The 24,469-nt window shown below is 57.8% G+C and overlaps 1 protein-coding gene across 12 annotated transcripts in view; it reads left to right on the top strand.

The window, feature by feature from the left end:
* The window catches only part of NDRG4 (NDRG family member 4), a 32,408-nt gene that overhangs the window by 5,577 nt on the left and 2,362 nt on the right, over positions 1 to 24,469 (top strand). For 2 of the 12 annotated variants that reach the window (XM_040982104.1, XM_040982102.1), the window contains exons 1-14: positions 9,380 to 9,389; positions 9,957 to 10,051; positions 14,593 to 14,637; positions 20,621 to 20,726; positions 20,970 to 21,090; positions 21,178 to 21,240; positions 21,370 to 21,430; positions 22,169 to 22,255; positions 22,354 to 22,410; positions 22,765 to 22,868; positions 23,301 to 23,357; positions 23,442 to 23,493; positions 24,249 to 24,296; positions 24,398 to 24,433. In XM_040982104.1, the coding sequence (XP_040838038.1) occupies positions 9,980 to 10,051; positions 14,593 to 14,637; positions 20,621 to 20,726; positions 20,970 to 21,090; positions 21,178 to 21,240; positions 21,370 to 21,430; positions 22,169 to 22,255; positions 22,354 to 22,410; positions 22,765 to 22,868; positions 23,301 to 23,357; positions 23,442 to 23,493; positions 24,249 to 24,296; positions 24,398 to 24,433 (909 nt within the window). In that variant the 5' untranslated portion in view covers positions 9,380 to 9,389; positions 9,957 to 9,979. Of the gene's footprint in view, positions 1 to 9,379; positions 9,390 to 9,956; positions 10,052 to 14,592; positions 14,638 to 18,008; positions 18,149 to 20,620; positions 20,727 to 20,969; positions 21,091 to 21,177; positions 21,241 to 21,369; positions 21,431 to 22,168; positions 22,256 to 22,353; positions 22,411 to 22,764; positions 22,869 to 23,300; positions 23,358 to 23,441; positions 23,494 to 24,248; positions 24,297 to 24,397; positions 24,434 to 24,469 lie in introns of those variants that run through there. The other 10 variants (XM_040982093.1, XM_040982091.1, XM_040982098.1 and 7 more) reach the window with 7 other exon arrangements.

Raw genomic sequence — 24,469 nt, 5'->3', positions numbered from 1 at the left:
AGATGACGTGAGTTGGCATTGAGATGACGTGCTGCTGCCGCCCACATGGGAACCTAGATGGGGCTCCTGGCTCCTGGCTTCAGCCTGGCCCAGCCCCTAATGTAACAGGCATTTAGGGAGTGAACCAGCAGATGGAGGACCTCTCTCTCTCTCTTTGGCTATGTCTTCTGTCTCTATCACTCTGCCTTTCAAATAATGAAACTTGAAAAAAAAAAACCCCTTCAGTTTCTAAATGAGCATTGAGAAGAGGTTGTGAAGATGGTGCCAGTCCCTTAGCTGTGGTTTCCTTGCTGTGTAGAAGTGACCAGAGTAGCCGTGGCTCACCAGGAGCAGGTGCACTAACACCATGGCTCAGCTTCCTGTGCATTCATGGAGACTCCATCACATGTGTATCTCACTTTCCTCTTTCCTTATTTCTCTCAGCCAGTGTATGCTACATAAAGGTCAAGATCTGTGCTCTTTTTTTTTTTTAAGTTTTTTTTTTATTGGAAAGTCAGACATATAGGGAGGAAGAGAGACAGAGATCTTCCGTCTGGTGATTCACTCCCCAAGTGACCGCAACAGCTGGAGCTGAGCTGATCCAAAGCCAGGAGCCCAGAGCTTCTTCCATGTCTCCCAAGTGGGTGCAGGGTCCCAAGGCTTTAGGCCGTCCTCAACTGCTTTCCCAGGCCACAAGCAGGGAGCTAGATGGGAAGCAGGGCTGCCAGGATTAGAACCGGTGCCCATATGGGATCCTGGTACGTTCAAGGCAAGGACTTTAGCTGCTAGGCTATCATGTTGGGCCCAAGGTCTATGTTCTAAAGCCGGAAGTGAACAGGTGCCTGGAGGAAGGCAATCTCATTGAGATGGGGCAGAGGGTGACTTTGAAGCAGAGCCCAGGTGGGAACAAATGCACAGCTGGACACCCAGAGCTGGGGTCTGGTACAAATCTAAGAGGAGGAGATATCTGCCACCCAAGGAAACCCCACCCCCCTGGGCACGCTGGAGTTCTGGGTCCAAGTCTCAACCTCCCAGGGCCAGTCTGTGCTATGGTTTGCCCCCTGCCTAGCTGGACTAAACAAAGGCCCCCAGAGATAGTGGGGACCGGAGTCCCAGAACTTGTTGGTGTCACCATGGGTGGCACAAAAGGACTCTGCAGGTATAATGAGGTCAGGATTTTAGGTGGAGCGTGTTGCCTGACTGATCCCAGTGGACCCGAACTTCAAATGCAGGTGTCCTTGGGCAGGGTAGGGTGGAGACCAGAGGCTGTGGGATCCCAGAGCACAAGGGGACGTGTGAAGCAAGATGTTCTGCTTGTGACCATGAAGAGGGAGGGAGGGAGTACGAGTGCAGGGCCACCAGGGTCACTGAGCCTCGCCGGAACACAGATCTCCCCCCTGCCCCCAGCCAAGGGCACGTGCCCCTGCCAGGCCCTGACCTGCTCTGCTGCTTCTGGCCTCAGACCCTGGGAAAATGAGTATGGGTGGTGGTTTATAGTGACAGCCATTGACAGCCACTAATTAGGGGTATCTGCGAGCCACACCCAAGCCTTGACCTCCACCAAGGCAGCACCATGGGCAGGGCACAGACCACACTGCTGCCTCTGACACCACCACCCTCCCCCACCCTCACCTCCACCACCTCCCTGTGTGCCTGGCTGTGTGGCCCTGGGCTGAGCTTGGCTCCACTGCCACCCCGTCCCCCTGGGGTCAGCAGGGAATGTGTGTGACTCAGCTGGCACACACACAGCCTCCTGCGAGCCTGAGTCAGGTGAGGAGGACCTCCATTCAGCCGTGTCAGAACCCAGAGGTCCACACCGTGCAGCTGCTCCCATCCCTCCTGCTGTCCCCATCGAGCAGGGCTTGCTCTTCTAAGCCTTGAATGAGACACGTGCCTCTCTGGTCCCCTTAGCAAATGCTCCTGGAAGCCTGGGTGTAGCTTCACTTCTGTGTTGGGCAGAGGGTAGGACAGGTGCAATGTGTCCGTGGATGCACCATTTCCCAAGCAGGTGGGGTAAGTGGACAGGGCTGTGTGTCCACATATCTTCCCCTCCGGGGTGTATGTGTAGGTCAAATGAGTCCCATGACCAACTCCAAAGTGTGCAGCGCCTGTCATCGTCCTCTAGGCACCCCAAGCTGTTTCCCAACAGTGCTGGTGCCGGGCTTGTAGATGTAGTTTTTAGCACCTATCCACATTCGGTGTGTACAATATAGGGAGTCCTGTAAGGACCCAGACAGGAAAAGTAGTGGCCAGGGCTGTGCTTGGCCAGGCTGCCCCTTACCATAAAGGGAGAGTGCCAAGCCCACTGCTCCCAGGGCCTCCCTCTGTCCAACCTGTGGAGATCAGGATAAGGGAGAAGTACCCCAGGGTACAGGAGGAAGACTCTGAGGAAGTTCTCCCTCCAGGCTGAGGCTGACCTGCCTCCCACTGGGCCCAGTGGTGGGGAAGGCCGCAGGTGGTCCTTCTGCTGCCTCATGGGTCCCTGTGTCCTGCGTGCAGTCCACATGGTTGTATCTGGGTTGGAGGCCAGGAATCTTTGTCCAGTCCCTCTGAGTTGCGCATGAAAAGAAAGAGGCTGTCAGCAAGGTCTCTCCACTGGGAGAACAGGGACCCAGCACAGGCTCCCAGGACATGGGAATGCAGGGTGTGTACGGCTAGTCAGGTGGACACAGAGCTGGACAAGACCTCTGGTTTGGATCAGTCCCTAAGTTTGAGTTTTAACTCAGGCCCTTCCTCATGCAAGCAGGATGGCTTCTGGTTGCCAGCCCACTCTCCTGATAATTGCACAGAGAGCTCTGCCCTTCCCCTCGGATTCCCACAGAAACCTGGTGCTGGTACAGGCCACCCCCCTGGACTATCTCTGAGCCTGAATCTTCCTCTCCCCCGCTTCTGGTTGTCTCTCCCTTCACTGGTTTACTTCTCTGCTTCTCTGGGGCTCAGTCCCAGGTCCTCGCTGCCCTGACTGACCTTAATCTCCTGGCCTCTATAGTGACATGCTTGAAGCCCCAACATGCTCTTGTAGCCAGCTACTGCTGGTTGAGGGTGGGTGTGTGGCGCTGCTCTCTGGAATGCCCATGTGCCTACAGGAGTGCTGGGTTGAAGTCCCAGCTCCTCTTCCAGCTTCCTGCTGGTGTGCACCCGGGGTGGCAGGTGATGACACAAGACTTGGTACCTAATGCCCACACAGGAGGCCTAGATCAAGTCTGGGATTATGGCTTTGGCCTGGCCCAGCCCTGGCTGTCACAGCCATTTGGGGATTGAACCAGCAGGTGAAAGATCTCTCTCTGTCTGTGTCCTTGTCTCTGTAACTCTACTTTTCAGATAAATAGGTACATCTTTTTTTGAGAAAGCTAGACTAGAACTCCTCATCTCTCCCCCATGTCTTCCCCAACCCAGCTTTCCTCTTCTCCTTCAAGACCGCTGGCCCCCACATGCTGGTCTATCTCCTGTGCTCTGCTCTGGCCACCCGGGCTTTCTTCTGTTCATAGGAGATGCCTACCTCCCAATCTCTGTCATTCCCTTGCATCCCTAAGATGCACCACCACCTCCTCCCACCAGCTTCAGTCTCAGCCCCCACCTTGTAGGATGTGGTGGCACTGGGGGTGTCCCAGTTGCTGCGTATCTATCTTGGAATTGTTGGCTGTTTGCCCCATGCCCAGAAGACTGGCAAGTGTGTGTATGCATTGATATTTTCTCTCTCCAGTCTCTGCCCCAGCATCCAGGTGTCCCCTGCCTGACAGTATATCATATTTCAGAGCTTTTCCCATCTATCAACAGGAGCAGAAGCTTTACCTGGGGGGGGCAGCTATAGCCCAGAATCAGAAATCTTGAGCCCCGTGGACACACTCAAGGTGCTAGATCTGAAAGGACACTCAAGTTTATGGCATTTTGAATTTGGGGACTTGGGCCATTCAGCCTATAGCAGGTGCACAGTCAACATCTGATGAGGAATGAATGAAGGACTGATGTAGCCTAGGGCATGTACATCAATGCCGGAACCACAGGGACTGAGAACCACAAGGGACTTGGAGTGTGGGAAGGAGGTCTAATGAAGGGAAACTGACAAAGACACTCTTTGGAAGAGGAGGACTTGGTGGCAGTGGGCGGGTGCGAGGCAGGCAGACTCTGCTGCAGGCTTCATTGCAGACTGGCAAACTCTGTGCCAGGTACACATAGCCCAGAGCGCTGAGAATGAGGTGTTGTGGGGTGGGGGTGGCTCTTGGCGGGAACAGTGCCTCTGAGAAGGCTGTTTCTCCTGCCCTGGGCGGGGGAGGTGCCTGGCCCCGGCTCTCCTGGCTGAGTCTTCCACCCAGATGCAAGCCAATGGCAGTGTTGTTTCTGGGAAACTTGACATATGGGGCAGAGACTTGGGACACCTGATCTAAAGAAATTTGAGCATCTGTAATGGAAAGTGCCACGCCCAGCTTTTTAACTTTGTGATATAGATCACAGCTCGTGGAGTTGGTCTGGGTGTCATGAATGTGGGTGTGTGGAGCCCCTGGAGATAACTTGTGGTGAAGCCACCCAGAAGAATTGCACCAGGGGGTATAGTGTGCTGCCCACTAGAGGTAAGCTGCCAGTCTGGGTTTGTAATGGCATTCCCTGTTTTCCATGAGGAAAAGCCCCCCCCCCCTTTTTTTTTGCCTTGTTTCTTGCCTTGAACGTGTCGGTTGGGTTTCTAAGAAAAGTGTGCCAATTTTCAGTTAGCTTCAGCTGCAGATGACGGAAGACCCCTGACGGCAGCAGTCATCAAGTATTCAAGGCAGATGATGCATTTCCTTCTTTTCTGAACTTGGCCTGGAGACTGAGAATTGATCCTGGGCACCTAGATTCCTTCTGTGTTGCAGCGCTGCCACCTGCAGTGACCTGCCTCAAGGTCCACAATAACTATTCAAGCTCTTGCCATCATGTTTGTATTCCAGCCGACAGGCACTGTTGAGATCAAAGAATGTCTTACCCTTTTTTCAGGAACACCACCCTAATGCCATGCGCTTCCATCTGTTTCTCTGGCAGGGCAACATGATCAAAAATGGTTTTTAATTTTTTTTTTACCTGTTCATATTTATGGAGTCACAGCTCCCAGCTGTACACATGCACCGCCAGGACTAAATGGCTGGCTTCCACGCAGGTGGTCATTGCAGAGTGAGAGAGGACGTGGTGAAGCCACGGAGTGTTGGGGCCTAGGAGGGTCACCAGCAGCAAGAGGAGTCCTGTCAGCACACGGACTCACGTGTCACCTTAACCGGCAGATCTGTCCGTTCATGCCTGCCTGAGCAGCGGCAGCGGCTCCCTGCCACCCAGTCAGCTTGCATGATCCCATCCCCCTGAGCTCTCACCACAAGTTCTCTGGACTCTGTCTCCTTCGTTCTCCTCCTGGGCTGGCTGGCTGGCTGGCTGGCCAGGTCACATCTGTGTTGATGAAATAAAAATAGCACAACAAAAAGGACTTGCAGGGCCCAGCGCGGTGGCGCAGTGGTTAAGGTCCTCGCCTTGCATGCCCGGGATCCCACATGGGCGCTGGTTCTATCCCGGCAGCCCAGCTTCCCTTCCAGCTCCCTGCCTGTGGCCCGGGAAAGCAGTCGAGGACGGCCCAAAGCTTTGGGACCCTGCACCCGCGTGGGAGACCTGGAAGAGGCTCCTGGCTTCGGATCGGCATAGTATCGGCCGTTGCGCTCACTTGGGGAGTGAATCATCGGACGGAAGACCTTCCTCTCTGTCTCTCTTCTCTGTATATCCGCCTTTCCAATAAAAAATAATAAAAATAAATCTTTTTTAAAAAAAAAAGGACTTGCAGAGTTGGTGGGTGCTCTCACAGTCCGGGTGGACCTCTCCAAGAAGGCTTCCTGAGGACAGGAAGTCCTGAGTGATCAGAACGCATCACACGAGTGGCGATTCTGAAACTCCTTTACGTGTATCCCAGGAGCGGTAGGCTGCACAGTGAGAGTCAGGTTCTTACCATCGGGAGGGAAATGCTATGAAGACAAGAGGGAAGCTAGAGAAATTTCTGTGTGATTGATTTGAGATTGAGGTATAAATTCTAGGTTTGTCATAAATACACCAGTGGATAGATTTGCATGTGTGCCTTGCAAGTGTGCACTGTGCGTGTGTGCACTCTCACTTGTATAGAGTGGTGATATGTGGGGAGAAGCCAAGGAGCTGTAAATAGGGGACATGGGGGCTGGCTGGACAAGGCAAGGAGTGTCCCTGGCAGCCGCCCTGCAAGCGCTGGCCTCCCCTCACTTCCCCCAGCCTCCCCTGCGTCTTGTCCTACGTGCAACAGCTTCAGCCTCTATCTTGTCTTCCATGCCTTTGCTTTCCGTGGGACAGCCAGAGGGGCATTCTAGGTGAGGGGTGATTTTCCTCAGGCAGCACCTGCAGTGTACCCCTCTTCTCGCCTCCGGGCTGTCACCCATCATCCCTGCTGCCATGCCACTGCTCTGTTGACGGCTTGTTGCTCTCTGCTGTGATTCATTTCAGCATTGAGCATGGGCTGTCAGGGATGACCATAGTAAGAATCACTGATTTATCTGGCCCTGCACTCAGGGCTCAGCCGCCCAGCCGGGACTCAGCAACTAGACTGGGTGTGGTTCCCCAGACAGAACCATGAGCATCACCACCATGCCAAGCCCTTGCCAGTGCCCACGTGGCTGTCAGCCTTCCGGGGGCGGCGGGCTTCTCTTGTAGCTTTGCATGGCCCATCAGCTCCCCGTACATCCACCAGCAGGTGAGCCCTCCCTCTCATGGACACAGAAAGGGGAGCACTTCTAGGACGGACCCTCTGAAACAAAAATCTTTGTTTTCATCTACATGAAAGGCAGATGGAGAGCGGGCCAGCATTCTCATCAGTTGATTCACTCTCAGACAGGCCAGGAGCCCAGGTCGCATCCACCTGGTGTAGGTAGCAGGAGCCCATGTGCCTGATACCATCCACTGCCTCCCGGGAGACATCAGGAGGCAGCCGGCAGGGCCATGGTGCAGCAAGAGCTGCAAACTGAGCTCAGACAAGGGATACCGGCACCCCAGGCAGCAGCTTAGCCCACTGTACTGCATACTCACCCTGATCTCTTTTTAAAAATATATTTTAAACATTTTCTTAATTATGTATTTCAGAGGCCAAGAAAGATTTGAGACCAAGCTTCCATTTGCTTGTGTACTCCTCACACAGTTGCAGTGACTGGGGCCAAACAGGGAGCTTATGTGGACCCAATCCAGGTTTCCTACATGGCTGGCAGAGACCTGAGCCCTTGAGCTTTCATCACTGCCTTTGCATGATGGCCGCAAACTGAGCCAGGAGGTGGGGCCAGGCATCTGACACAGGTGTTGTGTGATGTGGAATTGAGCAGGGGGTGCGGTGGCAGGGCAGTTCCACTAGCCTGGCTAAACACCCAGGAGGGCCTTTTCCTCTGGCGAGGCCTTGTGTAGATGAAGGAGGGGAGGCAGTCCCTGAACCCCCACGCTAAGCCCACTTTGTTCCCCTCAGATGCCCCAGGAATCTCCCATGATGTAGGCGTTTGCCGGGCTCTGCCCCTGCTGTGCTGAGGTGGGCATGGGGTTAGGGGTGTAGGCTGGCGCTGCCCCTGTGCCCTCAGCTGATCCTCACGGAGTGCTTCACCCGGCATGCAGTGGAGCAGCAGGTGAGTGAGTGAGATAGAAGCATTAGCCATTGGACTGTAGGCCTTGTGGCCAGAAAGGGCTGGACCCTTCCCAACCCCTGGGGTGCTGGGCCCTTCCCGACCCCTGGGGTGCTAGGCCCTCTGTTCTGTGTAGGGAAGAAGGGGTCCACAGTGAGCCAAGCCTTGGCTTTTCCTGTTCAGAGCAGGAGAGGGAGAGACAGATCTAGCCCCTCGTTCTCTCCCCCAATGGCTGCAACAGCCAGGGCTGGGCCAGGCTGAAGCCCCGAGCTCCTTGCAAGTCTTCCCCAAGGGTGAGACGGACCCAAGGATGGGGGTCATCTTCTGTGACCTTCCATGTGCCTTAGCAGGGAGCTGGATCAGAGGCAGAACGGTTGGGGCTCAAACCAGTGTTCATATGGAATGCTATTGACCTGCATCCAACATCAGCCTACCCCAGCATTTTGGTTTTTTTCACCTTAGTGTTGGACGTGAACTTTGCCGTAGCTCTCCTGGGGGACGTCCACCCTGACCTGTGTCTTGGAGCCATGTGCCACCTTGCCAGGCCCAGGCTGTGGTCGTGTCCCCATCTCCTATGGGCTGAGGCATCCCCAGTTTTGTGGATTAGGTGTCTTGCCACCCCCTCTATCACAGGCCATCTGTCCCCGCTCTGCCCACTCACAGCCCTGTTAATAGCACACTCCTTGGGGAGATGGTCTCCAGGGTGGTTTGGTAACAGACAGGGGAGGAGGGCAGGGACTCCTGAGCTGCTGTGTGTTTCGTGTTTGGTTGAGTAGGGCATCCAGGGAGGCCAGTAGCTAGAGCTTTCTAAGGGGACCGCTCTCCTAGCCCCCACCTGCCACTCCCAGATGAAGCACACAGGGATGTGTGCACACAGCAGGAAGGCTGGGAGAGGAAGGGGGAGGGGAGGGAACGCCTTTCTAAAAATATAGCCCATCTGCTGGTGGTAGCTGGTTTCCCCGGAAACCGCTGGGAACAGGGAGCTCCACCGGGGGCGCCCATGCCAGGTGGCGGTGGTGGGGGTGCCCATGCAGGGGCCAGGCCTGGGGGTGGGCTGGAGGATGGGGGCGTGGCCAGCCGCCTGTGCACAGCCTTGCCCCAGCATCTCAGAGCCTCCAACTGGACTCTAGCAGGGACCCCCCCAGGCACTTCTGCTCTGTCCTTAGCAGCCACCTGGAGGAGTGAGGTTTCCTGCTTATGGGAAGGGGGTGCAGGCAGGGGAGAGGGAGGCAGCAGAGGGGCTAGGTGCTGAGGAGGGTGCGGCCCGTGGCCTCGGCTGGGGTGGGCTTGTTGGTGTCTCCAACTGCAGAGTGCTAACGATCCATCTGCCGCTTTTCCTACTGATTGTAACACAAGCATTTTCCTGCGTCCTTAGGCCATTTCTCACAAGTTCTTGACCCCTTAGGCATCTCTTGCCCTGTGGATCAGCATTTACCACCTTCTCATTTTTCCCTGTGGTGAGTTTATGATCATGGGAAGCATGATTTCCTTGATCTAGACCAAAAGTCCAAGAAGTCACGGTGAATTTTCTTAAACATGAATCGCTGCTTTGTCTTCCGGGGAGGGATTGCTGAATCTGAGCAAATTTAAATAATTGTAACTCGTTGTGCAAAACTGCATTTCAGGAAGAGCTCTCAGGTGACCCACCGCCCTCCTGTGGTAGATGAAAGCGCCTGTGCAGCTTTGCGTGTGCGGCAAACTCTGTTCTGGTGGCAAAAAATAAAAGAGCATCTTGTTTTCACGTGAACTTCCTGGACTTGTCTGTCCAGGTGCTTACTGGCCAGTGGGGATTCTGTGAGGGTCCAGATCCCGTCCTTGGCTGGTCTTTTCTGTCACCGCTCTCAGATCTGTGTAGTTCAGAAATAATACCAAGAGATGGTAGCTGTGCCCTGGGCCTCTGCCTGCCTGCCCGCCCACTCTCACGGCTGGGCCCCCCAACACACACACACACACACACACACCAGAGGCCTCTCCAGAACACCCAGTAGTAAAGGCAGAGACCATCACCATCCAGGAACTGGACTGCGCATCAGGTGTGTGCACATCGTGTAGTGCCCTCCCACCCCTGGCCTGTCCCCTGCGTCTGAGGCCCCCAGCCTACCTTTTTTGTCCCCCTTCCCAGCCCCGGGGGACCCCACCAAGGCCTGCAGCCTTTCCTTCCCACACTAGGCCCTGCTGTCCACAGGAGGGACAGAATGTAGCCTGTAACTGTTAGCAGGGGTTACAGTATGGGCCTGAGCATGGGGCCGTGCAGATGACTGGCTCCGTGTGCCCCCTGCCTCAGGCATCCACCCAGCAGATGCACAGCAAGCCACGAACTCGCTCTCCCCCGCCCCTCACACCCAGGGCTCCTGCTGCACGACGTGACCATGGCCGGGCTGCAGGAGCTGCGCTTCCCGGAGGAGAAGCCGCTGCTGCGGAGCCAGGACGCCGCTGAGCTGGTGAGTCGCCCTGTCGCGTGTCTGGCGGTGCTCGCGCCACCTGGTGGCAAAGCGGAAAGCCGCACCTACCTGCAACAGGGGAGAGTAGCGCCTGTACGCGGAGCCTCCATCTGGGTCCAACCTTTTGGGGAGGTTCCCCCGGGGCCGGCCTAAATGCTCCCGTTACCCCAGCTTCCCCGAATTAGGACCAGCATGCTCCACAGTGGCTGTCTATTGAGATTGGAGACTCTCAGGAAAGTTAGCCCACTTCAATGATGATCAAACTGAGGCATGGAAAAATGAAGTCACCTGGCCAGTGTCCCACGGCCGGGAAGGGAAAGGAGGCTGTAGTGGAGCCTTGATTCTGGGAGGCCCACAAGGTGCTTGTGTCTGCAGAGCCTTCTCTCTGAGTGCCCAGGGCAGCCTCACCAGCTGTGTCACCAGGGAGCAGCAGAACCCAGGAGGCTGCTGACCCCCAGGGACCCCTACTGCCTGCTTCATTCTACCGACGCTGGTGTACTTCTCGTTGCCCACCTGCCCTGCACTACACAGGGACTGTGACACAAGCTACCCTGCCTAAAAATGTCATGGGTTCCTTGCTCCCCAAGGTCTGGGTCCCCTAGCCCCGGCCCAAGACCCTCAGGTCTTCGGTAGGCTGCCCTCTATTTGGTCTGTATCCCCCAGAATCCCCCCACAGGGAGGTTCTCCAAAAGCCACAGAGCGCCAAGAGTCAGACCTGAGCTATCAGGACCAGCTGGGGAACCCCACGCCTCATGGGCCCTAAAGATACCTCCAAGCCCTGTCATTTCTTGCTTTATTGCTACTACTATTATTATTAAGGCAGATGTACAGAGAGAAGGAGAGGCAGAGAGAAAGATCTTCCATTCACTGAGCTGACCCGAAGCCAGGAGCCAGGAATTTCTTTTGGGTCTTCCGTGCGTATGAAGAGGTCCCAAGGCTTTGGGCTATCCTCCACTGTTTCCCCAGGCCACAAGCAGAGGGCTGAATGGGAAGTGGGGCAGCTGGGACATGAACTAGTGCCCGTTTGGGATGCTGGCACTTGGAAGTGGAGGATTAGCCAGTTGAGCCAATGTGCCAGACCCTCTTTTTAACTCTTGACACACCTCAGTCTCCTGTCTGCTGACGGCTGGTAGTGGCTGTGGTCACTCCATGAACACTTGGGACCTTTGTGGGCAGAGCATGTGACCTGCACCCAGACCTGAGCCCGTCTCCCATACTCCTGCCTGTCTCCCTCCCCTCCAGCAATTCCCTCTGCCTGGGATTTGCTCCCAGAAATGCTGGGTCTGGTTCCCTCCCCTGAAAACCTTCTCTGACCTCTGGGGCTGCACTTGATCCCCCACTGTACTCTGTCTTTGCCCCTACTGAAGTGGGCCCCTGCCCTGCAGGCTCTGGGAGCAGAACCCTGGGTCTTTGACCCCACCAGCCTGTTGTCAGTCATGGCATCCACACAGAGCCTCTGTTGAGCTCTGGGGAGGCAGATGGTGGCCCCCGGGCACCCCGTGTCCTGTCTCAAGTGCCAGGATGGTCAGCCCGGAGGAGTCCCCCAGGTATAACTTCTTGACCTGACCCCTCCTGTATCCCACTGTCCCTTACCCCTTGCCCTGTCAGGTCATTCCTTGGGGAAGCTCAGTGACAATGCCTGCCCTCTCAGGGTGGCTGGTCTCCCCTCCTCCCCACATTACTGCTGGGCTCTGGTCTCATGTGTTTCCAGTGAAGGTGCAGTCAGAGCCCGGTTCCCGTGCGGGAGCTGGGAGCGTCACACCTCATACGGGGCTCCAAGTGTGTGCTTCATGGTGTCAGTCCTCTGCTCTCCTGCTGCCCTCTACCTGCCCCCTCCTGTCCAGGGAGCTTCTACAGGCTGTTTCTCCATGGGTTCTGCGTCTGGGGGTGCAGCAGCTACAGGCTGAGGCTCTGCAGCCTGGGGGCAGAGGTGGGGTGGTCGTTATTCCCCACGTGCTGTGAGATGACAGCTGTGTGTGCAGCATTTATGCGGCATTAGGAGCAGTGAGGAGATGCTGCGAAGTGCACAGTGGACTTGCCCAAGTGACTGAACACCACACCATTTTCCAGAAAGATTTATTTATTTATTTGAATGAGTTTCAAAGAGAGAGAGAGAGAGGTCTTCCACCTGCTGGTCTACTGCCCCAGATAGTCACAATGGCCAGGGCTGAGCTAGGTGAAAGCCAGGAGCCAGAAGCTTCTTCCAGGTTTCCCACGTGGGCGGCAGGGGCCCAAGCACTTGGGCCATCCTTTGCTACTTTCCCAGGCTGTAAGCAGGCAGCCGGATCAGAGGTGGATCAGCCAGGGCATCGCACTCACATAGGAAGCAGGCATCACCGGCAGTGACTACCTGCTACACAACAGTGCCAGCCCCACCCGGCACTGGAGCACCTGTGGGCAGCCTGGCACTAGTCCTGGGGACACTGAGGGCCAACTGTGCTTCTGGCCAGCCGCCTGCCCCTCCACCCCCATAAGCTGAACCCCTGGCGGGGATGTTGCCACTCCTCTAGCCCATGCCATACCCCCAACATAGCCTCGCCACTCTGCAGCTGAGCTTTCCATCCTACAGCTGAGCCCTCGCTCCCCCCACCCACCTTGTCCTCCAAGTGTCACTCCCTGCCTGTGACCCAGACTTCTGAATTGGCCTCAGCTATGCCTGTAGCTTCTGAACTGAGTGACCATGCCCTTCCCTGCTGCCATTTCCCTGAGATCATTTGTGTGTGTACACACACACACACATACACATTGATCTGCCTCAGTGTCTCTGTCAGGTCTGTTTGAACAAAACTCCCCCTTCCCTCCTCTAGACAGTTGCCCTCTAAGCTGAAAACTGTCCGCACAGGGCTGATGCTACTGTGGTCCCTGTAGTCCCAGCATCTCTTGGTACCACTCTAGTCGCAACTGCTTCACTTTCCATCCAGCTCGCTGCCTGTGGCCTGGGAAAGCAGTCGAGGATGGCCTAAAGGCTTGGGACCCTGCACCTGTATAGGAGTCTGGTAGAAGAAGCTTCTGGCTCCTGGCTTTGGATTGGCTTAGCTCCGATCATTGTGGCCACTTGGGGAGTGAACCAGTAGATGAAAGTCCTTCCCTCTCTCTTTACAAATCTGCTTTTCAGATAAAAATAAATCCGTAAGGAAAAAAAAAAAGGAGGGAGGAAAGAACGAACTGCCCCAGTGTGTTTCTACAGCCCCTGTTGCTGCAGCTCATGGGCCAGGGCATTCTGGAAGCCTGGACCTACTGCTTCCCTCGAGCCCTTGTCCCCTCTGTTGATGAGTGACTGCAGGATGTCCCAGCAGGGGAGTCCTGGGAGAGAGGTGGCAGGGGCCGCCTTCTGGGAATGGGACAGCCCCCTGGGGCCTCCAAGCCAGAGCGTGTATAGCTGAGCTCCCCATCCGCCCTTGTTTTGGGGAAACACAGGGGTGTCTCTGGCTGGGTCCTCTCTGCCGACTCCTAGGTACAAAAGTTTCTCCTCACTGCATGCTCCTCAGCCACTCCCTCTTCCTAACCACACTGTTTAATCCATGGTGTGTTCAGTAGGAGACTGTAGCCTGCACAGCCCAGGACAGGGGACAGGGACAAATGGTGGCTAACACTGGGCTTCTCGCTTAATCCCAGGAGGCTCCCTGCCCTCCCAGGAACTGTGTGTGGTCTGGTCGCCTGACAGGGGTCTCTCCCCGTGGCCTGAGCCTGTGCCAGCACTGCTGGCAAGTCAGCCAGGTGGGGTGCCTCTCACACACCAGGGGTGCCTTTCCAGCTGCCTTCCCCTCTTTGAAGTCAGAGGGTCCAGTCTGGATTGGACACCAGGAAAAGTGCTTGGCTGCCCAGCCAGGCATGCGCACCCTCACAGTACCTGGAGTCCAGCAGGCAGACCAGGCCCCCATCATGGCTGCATCAATTGCCGTAAGACAGGAGGTGAGAGCACAGAACAGGCAGGTGTGGGGCAATGGCAGGTGCCATGGGCCTGGGGAGGGAGAGACCCATGCAGGTAAGAAGGGCCCCCCTGTGACTCCTTACTGAAGAGGCCTCTGCTTCCCCATTCCTGAAATGGGCCTGATATTCATGCTAGCCCCAGCCTCTCTGGACTGCCCATCTCCATGCTTTGGTGTCCACAGAGCGGGGGTGCAACTGGGGTAGGGAGGGAGACAAAGGAAGAGATGCTGAACCCCGGGATGAACAGATCTGAGGCTTCCTTAGGGAACCTTGTTGCCAGAGGATTTCCACGGTCCACTCCAGCACCTGCAGCAGCTGGGACTGTGCTGGACTAAAGCTGAGAGCCAGAGGTGTAATTCAGGGCTCCTGCTTGGGCATAGGATCCCCATGCGCACTGCCTCGCAGGGTCTGCAGTGGCAGGAAGCTGGAGTTGGGCTGGAGGTAGGAACTGAGCCAGAGAGGAAGGCAGGCGTCTAAACCCCAGGCCTGTCTGCTTTCTCTCGGCTACTTTGGTTAGCATCTAGACAGTCGGAAGCAGAGCATGAGGTGGAGACCCTGCAGTCCCTCAGGCCAGCCAGGGCCTAACCTTCACCCCGTTTGCCTCCTTGTAGGAGAACTCCGACAGCTTCCTCCTGGCGGTGGACACAGACTGGAAGGTAGGTCAAGGCCAGGCCTTTTGAGATGTGAGCTGACAATGTCCTTTCCCTGCCTGGCCATGTCCCAGAGTGGGCCACAGCCCTCAGTGTGCCCAGGGCTGGTAGCGCCCACCCACCAGGACTGCCCCCTGCAGCTCACTGTGGGTATGCCTGCCACTGGCCCAACGGAAAGGAAGTGAGGGGTCCGACCTCCAGGACAGAATGTGGGGAGGGGATGGGGAGGCCTGGGGGAGTGAGAACGGAGCTGGAGTGAGGGATGTTGTCATCTGAATCAGGTTTTTCTCCAATGAAAGCCAAGTCGCTGCCCCAAAATAGCTCGTTTCCATGGCAGCAGTTGCCTGGACAACCATGGCCTCTTTAGCGTGAGGCCACATTTTCTCTGTGCAAACTGAACTTGCTTCTGGTGTTTAGCCCTGAGCACTTGAAGGTCCTGATTGCTTGGTTGGACGCATCTCCCCTGGATTCGCTTAGCGACCATCCACTCCCCAGTCTCAGCAAATGGCTAAGAGCAGGCCCAGGGTGAGCCCCATTGGATCTGCAGATCTGGCCCCTGCCCTGGTCTCTCTGCCCTCCAGCCAGGCTAGTCCCAAATCCCACCACAGCACGACCAGGAAGTCTGGACAAGGGGGTGAGGTGGCTCCTCCCCCCAAGGTCCACAGCTCTGCAGTGAAGACCTGGGGCCTGTGTGCTGGTCCCTTGGTCACATGCAGCCTCAAGGACGCCCTGGGCCGGTTCTGGGCAGCAGTGTGCCATGCCCAGCTCCCTGGGGAAGGCAATCTCTGAACCCAAAGGGCTCTGGAGTAGGGCAGGGAAGGCTGTGGCAGTGAATAGGTGCCAGGAGGAGGATGGGAGACAGGTGGCCAGAGATGACGTAGGTACATGAGAGGGAACAGTCAGAGGTCAGAGCAGGTGCAGCATGGAGTTCTCTTGGTTCTTTTTGCTCCAGATGAAGGTGGGGTAGCAGGAAGCCCCTGCCCAGATCTTCTGTTCCCACAACGTGGGAGGCCGAGGCCCCGCTGCCCCTCCAGGTGCCCAGCTGCTTTTGCAAGGCCTCCCACTGGGCCCCAGCTCCCAAGCTGTTGCATGTGACCAAGGGCAGCACATGGTAAAACATGTCTTCCTGTCCATCCCAGCTAGACACTCGCGGACAGGGCTTTTAGATTCTTTTTTAGAAAGGCAGCCAGGAGCGTGGTGGTTATCTGGGCCAAGGCAGGGATTCTTGTCGTCGGATGTGTGGTGCCAGGCAGCGTTGCTGGGCGAGACAGCAGGGCAGCGGGACCTGTGTGAGCCAGAGATCCTGATCGGGTTGTGTCCCTGTCTCCAACGCAAACGGCTCTGCCAGCAGCCCTGCCATCCCCGAGTGTGGATGAGGCCTCCCACAGGCCCAAGGTTGGGGCACCCAGCTGACATGGCAAGTGGCCACAAAATCCTGGAGCCAGAGCCAGCCAGGCAGGGTGGGTGCTCCCTGCTCTCTGGTCACTGCTGTGTGATGCTCAGCATGTTAGTCTCCTTCTCCGAGGGTGTTAAGGGAATAAAATGAGGAAACGAGTGCCCACTCCTTGAGCCTGGCACATTGGAGATGTTCCATTGTGTCTGCTAAGAATGTGACCTTGGGCTTTCCCTCCCCCAAGAACCAGTAACCTTGGCTGCTCACCAGCACAGTGGGGGAAATTCCCAGAACTCTCTGGACCTGTTTCCCCCACCTGTTCTCCTGAAGCTTGCACTCGTCCCTGCAAGAGAATGCCACCACCGTTCACAATTCCACCTCTGGAGGTTCCAAGAGGGCAGCTGAGTTACCCAGGGTCACCCAGCACAGAAGCAGTGGGGCAACGCCAGCTGCAGGGTTTGGTTAACAAAACCTGAACCTACCTTGTCTAACTGCAAACAACTGTGGGAGACCCAAGGGAGGGGCCAGCGGGCTGCAGAGGCACCCAGGCTGGCCTTGCGTTTGCCTGCTCGGCTGCATGGCTGTGAGGTCAGGTCCATGACAATCTATGCACTTCATCCTCCATTCGCGCTGTAGCTCGGTGAAAACAGCATGCTTGCTTTGGCTCAGTGGTGGAAGCTGGTGGGAAGCAGAATGAGATCTACACCCAGGCTTGTGGATTTGCAGGCAGCATGAGGAAAGCAGAGATGGAGCAGGCTGTGGCTTGCATCAGGCAGGGCCAGGCCAGCACCTCCCCTGGGCACAGAGTCGGGGAGAGGCCAGAGATTCATGGGGGCACCCAGGGTGGTTGGAAGGACTGCCTCCTCCGACTTCATCTCAGAAGCACCCGGGAGAACTTGTGTGGGCCCCATGGAGGCCAATGCTGCGTCTCTGCAGGCTGTCTCCATCGCTTGAGCCCCTTTGTGTTCCATAGCAACTGCAGGGACAGGAGACGCCCCACAATGCCAAGCTGCCCTGTGCTGTGGGCCCCCGGAGCTGGAGGCCAGAGAGGGAGTAGGGAAGGCGGGTGGTGGCCCTAGGCAGAGGCCATGGCCTGGAAAAGAGGACATGGCAGGCGTGGAGAAGGTCATCTGGTATCTAAGCTTTGCCCACAGGCTGCCATGCAGGGCCATCGACACAGGCCAAGGCTGGCCGTATCTTTGTTCACCAAGAAGACGGATCAGGGGCACAGACAACAGCACCCTCCCCCTGCCCTGCACCTGTACTGTGTCCTGGGGCTCTCCCCTCTGCTCCCCTTTCTGACCTGTTTTCTCCCAGCCCCCCACCCTTCGCCTCAGTTTGCCCTAGCCACACGCCTAGAACTGGCCACCACCCAGGAGGATGGCCCGGAGCCTTAGGGTGGCTTGTGTGTCCTGCTGCCCTGAGACCGGTGGGTTCTGGAAAGGATCTGCTGAGGGGGCTTGTGAGCCTGGCCAGGCTGTCCCCTCTCTTCCTCCAGTCCTGATGACCTCTAGCCTCTTTTAGCACACTGCATGTGGGGAGAAGAGCTGCGGTGTGTCTCACCATGCCCTAGAGCAGTGTAGATTCCCTGGTCTCATCAAGCTTCAGGGCCTTCTCAGAGGCTGGGGGTGGGAGCCTGGTTCCCAGGGCGTGGGCCAGGGGCTGTGCCCTACCCACCGCGGATGCTGGTATTCCCGTGCTCCAGGCTGGAGTGTGTCTGCTGTTTGGGCTGGCAGAGCTGCAGGGCTGGGGACCATTCTGTCTGATGTGCTGCTGTCGCTAGGGGCAGGAGGAGCCAGAGCGAAGCTGGTATGAGCGAGGTCTAGGGAAGCCAATGGGAGCCAGCCTGGTCCCCCAGCAGCCAATCCGTGCACGGGGGCTCCGAGTGAGCAAGTGGCTGCTCAGCATCCCTGCAGAGAGGAGGAGCCGGCCGAGGCCAGGCAGCTTGAGCGTATAAATGGCCTGGGAGGGCGCCCCATCCTAGTGTGAGACGGGCAAGGCAGGCACCCGATTTGCCTCTGGACCTGCTCCCTTCTGCTGGACCCGAGTGACTCAGGCCTTTGGGTGCCCTCCCTGATCTAGGCATCTCCCTCCCTCGGCACGATGCCGGAGTGCTGGGATGGGGTGAGTGAGGGGCCCCTGGGGGCAACGGGCTGGGCGTCCAGGCCACGGCACTCCTTTGGCTGGCCTCCTCTAATGACAGTTCAGCCATCAGTCGCCTCACCTGGGAGGGTGGACAGCAGCCACCGAGGCAAGGCCTGAGGGCTCCAATCTCCACAGGAGGGAGGCTGGGGGTGACTGCTCAGTATGGCAAGGCAGTCGGGAGGCGGGGGAGGGGAGAAGTCCTGGAAACCAAGGGCAGGGACTTGTCTGGCTGGCCCACCTCACTGCTGGCAGGGACCTGTGTGTCAGTGTGTGGTTGTACTCATCGTGTGTGCCTGCTGTCTTCTTTGTGCCTCAGTGCTGGGTGGTAGACCTGGGGGCAGAGGGGTTGTGTTCCTGGCCAACACGGGTCCAGGGTCTGCGTCCTGTCTGCATGGGTTGCTCTGCAAGGACAAGTGACTCGTCCTCTGTGTTCCTGCCTCCCCAGGCAGAGGGCCTAAGGAGGAGGGACGGAGGGTGAGAGGAGGAGAGGTGGCTGTGCCGGATTTGGTAGGAGGGGAAGACAGTGGTGGAGCCCTGCATCCTCTCCACCCATCGTGGCTGCCGCCTCTTGTCCCAAGGGGCAGCAGGTGCCAGGGCCCTCCACTGTTCTTCTTCAAGGAGGACCAGCCCTCGCCCTGCCCCTGCACGCCTGCCCTCCCCCTATGAAACAGGGTGACATTAGCACCCACCTGCCCATGCAGACCCTGTCTCCAGAATTATTGATATGGGTGAAAGTCTCGCACCACTGCCACTGCAATGAGTGCACAAAGCTGGGCTGCCACAGGCCACACAGCCATCAAGGTCACAGGCAAAGAAGAACAGGGCCCCCTCCCTTGTAGCTGCAGTGACTCCCTCTGCTACCCACCTTGCGGGAGGGGGAGCAGGCTCTGATGTCACCAAGAGCCAATGGGAGAACACTTCCCTAGGGGCTGCAGCCCTTGGATCATCCCCTGCCCTCCCACCCCTGGTACAGCATCCCTGGGCAGGGGACACTGGCCTTCCACCCCTCCACACTGGGTCTGAGTTCTGCCAGGAGGGAAGGATGTGCAGGAAGTGGCTGGTAGGAGGAGACGGTCAAGGTCATGGACCGCCTGTACCACGCAACTTGAGCAGTGCCGGATGGCCAGCTCAGACCCACCCCTTCCTGTCCAAGGGAGCTGATCACATCCACTGCGTGATGGGAGGAGTTGGCCCTGCCAGGGCAGGGATGACCTCAATTCTCAGCAGCTGTGGCTGGCAGCTGCCCTTACACCTGCAGGTGTAGAGGTCTGGGTATGGAAGACCACTGCTCAGGGCCCTGACACTGACCTCCCAGGGCGAGCGCTGACCCTGCTGGGAGCACAAGCAAGCATGCAACAGCGGACAGGCAGCGCACTGCGGCTCTTCTGCAGCCTGAGCCCCTCCCTCCCCCAGCCCTGCCCTCCTGAGCTGCACGAGAGGGGAGGAGACTGATGTGTGTGTGGGGGGGGGCGAGGCTGAGACAGGCAGCTATGGTGGAACTGCATGCCTAGCAGATCTCCCTTATCCGAGAACACAGCAGCCACCACCAGCATGAGGTCCTGGCCCTGGGTCACCCCCCTGCCCCTCTGGGTTTGACCTTGAGCAGGTCAATACCCCCCTTCTGAGGAGGCCCAGAACCCTCTTCTATGACTAGGGGCTTGACATGTACCCATGGCATCTGACCTATACATGTCAGTGAGCAGGAAGCCTTGCTGGATTCGGTGGGCTGGGCTGGAGGGGGCTGCAGTGGGCCTGGGCTCAGCTACAAGGCCACGGGAATGAAACACCCTGTAGCAGGGGGGCAGCTCTCATCTTGCTACTCACCCAGGAGAGCAGATGGACCCCCAGGAAGCTGCCTCCTGCACGCCAGTGGCCCCTTTCCCCTGGGGACCCGGTTCCCTGGACATGTCTGTGTTCTTATTTTCAGAACAAGTGGTGTTCAGCTGCAGATGCTGCTGGTGCTTCCTGGTTATGTACCCAACAGGGACCCGCTTACAGGGGGCTGGCCAGCAGGGCACTTCTCCAGGATATGGTGTCCAGCTTACCTATGCCCCCTGGCAGGGCCCCTCTGTGAGCACCAGCACTTCAGTTCCCTGAGTCCCTGGCCCTGTGCCGAGTCAGTTGCAGGGTCCCAGGGCCAGAGTCGGGTCCTCCAGGAGGGGCTGCGATGCTGAGCTGCACCCCAAAGACATGGAGCACCTGTAGCGGGCAGAAGGCATCAGGGTTAGCAGTGGGGAGGCTTGGGTCACAACAGGGCAGAAGCAAGAGCTTGGGCTGGGCACCGAGGCTGGTCTCCGATTGTGGCAGCTGGACTTGCTGCTGGCCTGCCAAGGGGACAAGACTGTCCTGCACAGGCGGACCTGCTTGTCCCGTGCCTGTGTGGACAGCCCTGGGACAGGAACGCCCTGCCTGGTCTGTCCTGTCTGCAGACAGCACGTCTCTGCCCTGCAGGAACATGACATCGAGACGCCTTACGGCCTCCTGCACGTGGTGATCCGGGGCTCTCCCAAGGGGAACCGCCCGGCCATCCTCACCTACCATGATGTAGGCCTCAACCGTAAGCACAGCTCAGCCCCTGGCCCAGAATCTCCCCAACAGCTCCCACCCCCATCCTTCCTGCCTGCTCACAGGACCCCGTAGGTTCCGTGACATGAGGCTTTGCGGCTCTAGCACCCTGGGTCTCCATTTTCCCACCTTGGACTTCGAGGCTGATCACCTCTGGCTCAGCTGGCCCACAACCCTCACCCCCGTCCGTGCCTCCCTGAGCCAGGCAGTAGCTGAGAGAGGTGTGTCTTTGCAGACAAGCTCTGCTTCAACACCTTCTTCAACTTTGAGGACATGCAGGAAATCACCAAGCATTTCGTGGTGTGCCACGTGGATGCCCCTGGGCAGCAGGTGGGGGCGTCGCAATTTCCTCAAGGGTAGGTGCCCTTGTCCACCCGTGCCCCTGTCCCCCAGCACCACGCTCCGGGCTGGGCCTGAGCCAGGACCCCCTGTTCCATCCACAGGTACCAGTTTCCATCCATGGAGCAGCTGGCAGCCATGCTGCCCAGTGTTGTACAGCACTTCGGGTGAGTCCCTGCCCAGCCCTGGCCTTGCGCAGCTGCCACCACAGCAGGGACACCCCCACTCCACCGGGGGCTGAGGTCCAGTGAATGGAGCACCCCCAGCCCTAGAGTGATCATCCTGTTCTCTACCAGGTTCAAGTACGTGATTGGTATCGGAGTAGGAGCCGGAGCCTATGTGCTGGCCAAGTTTGCAGTGAGTGTCCCAAGTTCCACCAGCGCCCAGAGCCCTTAGCCACAGGGTCTTCTCCTTCTCTCCCCGCTTCCTCTTCGCTTAGCAAACCCCACTTTATTTTCCCCTCCAAAGAAATGAGCTTTTATTGGGTTAAAAGATGTTCCTTTTCCCATACATTTCCTCCCAAGACTGAGCTGGAATTTGATAGCCATTCTCCATGGCCAGATTTTGTTTGGGCAACAAACTGAGTCTTCCTCATTTAGCGGCAGCCTGAGGGATGCCCCTCAAGAACTCAGGTAACCCGTAAGCATGTGAACTGCTGACCAGCCAATGCCCCAGGCCCCTCCCACACACACGTGGTTGCAGGGCCGTGTGTGCAGCCACTGTGCCCTAAGCTAGGCAAAGCCCTGGAGGGGCAACAAGCTTGCTTTGCCATGGGCAACAAGAAACAGGTGTGGAGAAGGTTAATTTCATACTTAGTTTACATCATCAGGACTACATTTTTTTTTTTAAGGCTTTATCTTTAAAGAGGAAGGGAGGAAAGGAGAGAGAGAGAGAGAAATCTTGCACTTACTGGTTCGTCCTGTCTCCCATATAGATAGCAGAGGCTCAGGGACTTGGGCCATCTTCTTCTGCTTTCCCCAGACCCTTAGCAAGGAGCTGGGTCCAAAATGGAGTAGCCGGACACAAGCTGGCACCCATAGGAGATGCAGTTATTGCCCACCCCTTTCCGGCCCTGCTTAACCCTGTTTCCTGTAGCTCATCTTCCCAGACCTGGTGGAGGGGCTGGTGCTGGTGAACATCGACCCCAATGGCAAAGGCTGGATTGACTGGGCCGCCACAAAGGTACGTGGGGTGCGCCCAGGGCACAGGTTGGGGTGTAACCAGGCTGGGGGGGTGCCCGCCCAGTCACAGCGGCTTCTTCCTCCCCTCACCCCCCACAGCTCTCTGGCCTGACAAGCACTTTACCAGACACTGTGCTCTCCCATCTCTTCAGTCAGGTGAGGGGCTGGGGCTTCAGCCGACCCAGGAGCATGCACAGGTGGGAGCAGGGGCCCTCAGGAACTGGCGGAGCCCTGGACAGCCGCCAAAGGGCCGCGTTCTGCCCACCCTCTGGGCAGCCTGGGCTCCCACCCCACCCTTCTGACCTGGTCATCTACGCCTGACCCATCTCATTCCACACTCTGTTGTCATCTGTGATGCTGCAGCACCTAACAGATGGGGTGGGAGTCCTTTTCCCAGTCCCTTCCCCAGGCATCGCCCTCCACCTCATCCCGTCTGGTGCCTCCCCTCAAGCCCGTGTCTCTCTGTGTGTCTGCTTTCCTCCACGCCCCCACCTGCTCTGCTGGCCCCAGGAGGAGCTGGTGAACAGCACAGAGCTGGTGCAAAGCTACCGCCAGCAGATCGGGAACGTTGTGAACCAGGCCAACCTGCAGCTCTTCTGGAACATGTACAACAGGTATGGGCGGGGTGGTGCTGGCCGGGGGAGGACACTCCGGGCCCCTGCCCACGGAGGAGACAGGGCAGGCAACCCACCTGCAGGGCATCTGGTGGGTGAGCAGGAGTCCTCCCCCAGGGTTCAGCTGTGCTCTTGGGAGTGACCTTGCCTTCTGCTACATGCCTGGTTCTGGGGCAGTAGAGAACTGAGAAACCTGGGTCCTGTGACTTTATGGCCAGGAGACAGGCCAGCAGCAGGCACTCCCACTGCCAAGGGAGTGGTGTTGGGCTGGTGGAGGGCGAAATGTGAGAGACACCCCCCCCCCCCAGCGTGAGTTGGGGACTTGGGAAGGACTGAAGTGGGTTTGTAGCACCCTGCTTTCCCATTTGGCAGCACTGGGCTTGGGGACCCCTTTTCTAGTCCCAAGGTGCCCACTTTACCTCTACCCCACAGCCGCAGAGACCTGGACATTAACCGGCCTGGGACGGTGCCCAATGCCAAGACACTGCGGTAAATACCCACTGGCCCCCAGACCTGCCCTTGCCTGAGCTCTCCCGTGCCCAGGCCAGACAGCCCCTCTCCCTCTGTCTGCAGCTGCCCTGTGATGCTGGTGGTCGGGGACAATGCGCCCGCTGAGGATGGGGTGGTGAGTGGAGGGTTGGGGGGCTGGAGTGGGAGGCAGGCCCCCGTTACACTGTGCACCCCCACCTGGCACACCTCCATCCTGGGCACAGGAGGGAGCTGGGAGCCACTAGGTGACTGTTCCTTCCAGCTCTCCCACCCCCCAACTCGGCCTCTACCTCCTTAGGCCCCGGTCTCTCCCTTCTCTCTCTAAAACTTCATTGGCTGAGGAACTAAGTAAGTCCTTCACCACATGGCCACTGCCTGCCTTGGGGCCCCCGTGCATACCTCCTTCCTGAACCCTGGCAGCTGGCAGTCTGCTGGGCAGCTTCTTGTACCTCATTGGCATAGAGCCGTCTGGCAGCTTGGGGGCCCAGGGGTGCCCAAGAAGCACATAGATCTTCCAGGAGAGTTGGGCAGAGCAGTGTAGGGCTGGGCCAAGTAGGGCCTTGGGCACTGTCTGACCCCTGAGGCCCTGGGACTTTTCCAGACCAATCCTGCCAGTGACCCTGCCCTGCCACATGGGTACTGCCCTGCCACTGACCCCCCCCCATGCCCCTAGCAGTTGTGAGTGGGGTCTGTCAGCTGACTGAACCCCATGACTTGGGTAGGCTTGGGAGAAAGAGCCCAGGCAAGGGGCCACCTCACCCATGTCCTGGGTGCTACCCTGCACCTGCACCCATGCATCTGCTCCCCTCACTCGTTCTGTGCCCAGAACTGCCCTTGGCATTGAAGGTGGGGACGGGTGGGACTGTTGCTCAAACCAGCTCCCATCCCCAGGTCGAATGTAACTCCAAGCTGGACCCAACCACCACCACCTTCCTGAAGGTGAGACCATCCTCCTGGGCTGAAAGAGGAGCCAGGGCCGGGGCAGGGGAGTGTGGGGCGGGGCCCTGCTCAGCTACCCCTCCCTGCTCTTGGCTTTACAGATGGCAGATTCCGGAGGGCTTCCCCAGGTCACACAGGTGAGACCCTAAGCTGTCTGCCTCTGTCATTTGGGG

This window comes from Ochotona curzoniae, unplaced genomic scaffold, assembly GCF_017591425.1.
Source record: "Ochotona curzoniae isolate NIBS_2020 unplaced genomic scaffold, NIBS_Ocur_1.0 contig_3622, whole genome shotgun sequence".
Classification (NCBI taxonomy): domain Eukaryota; kingdom Metazoa; phylum Chordata; class Mammalia; order Lagomorpha; family Ochotonidae; genus Ochotona; species Ochotona curzoniae.
Note: the sequence above shows the minus strand (reverse complement) of the source record. Positions and strands in the feature narration are given on the sequence as shown.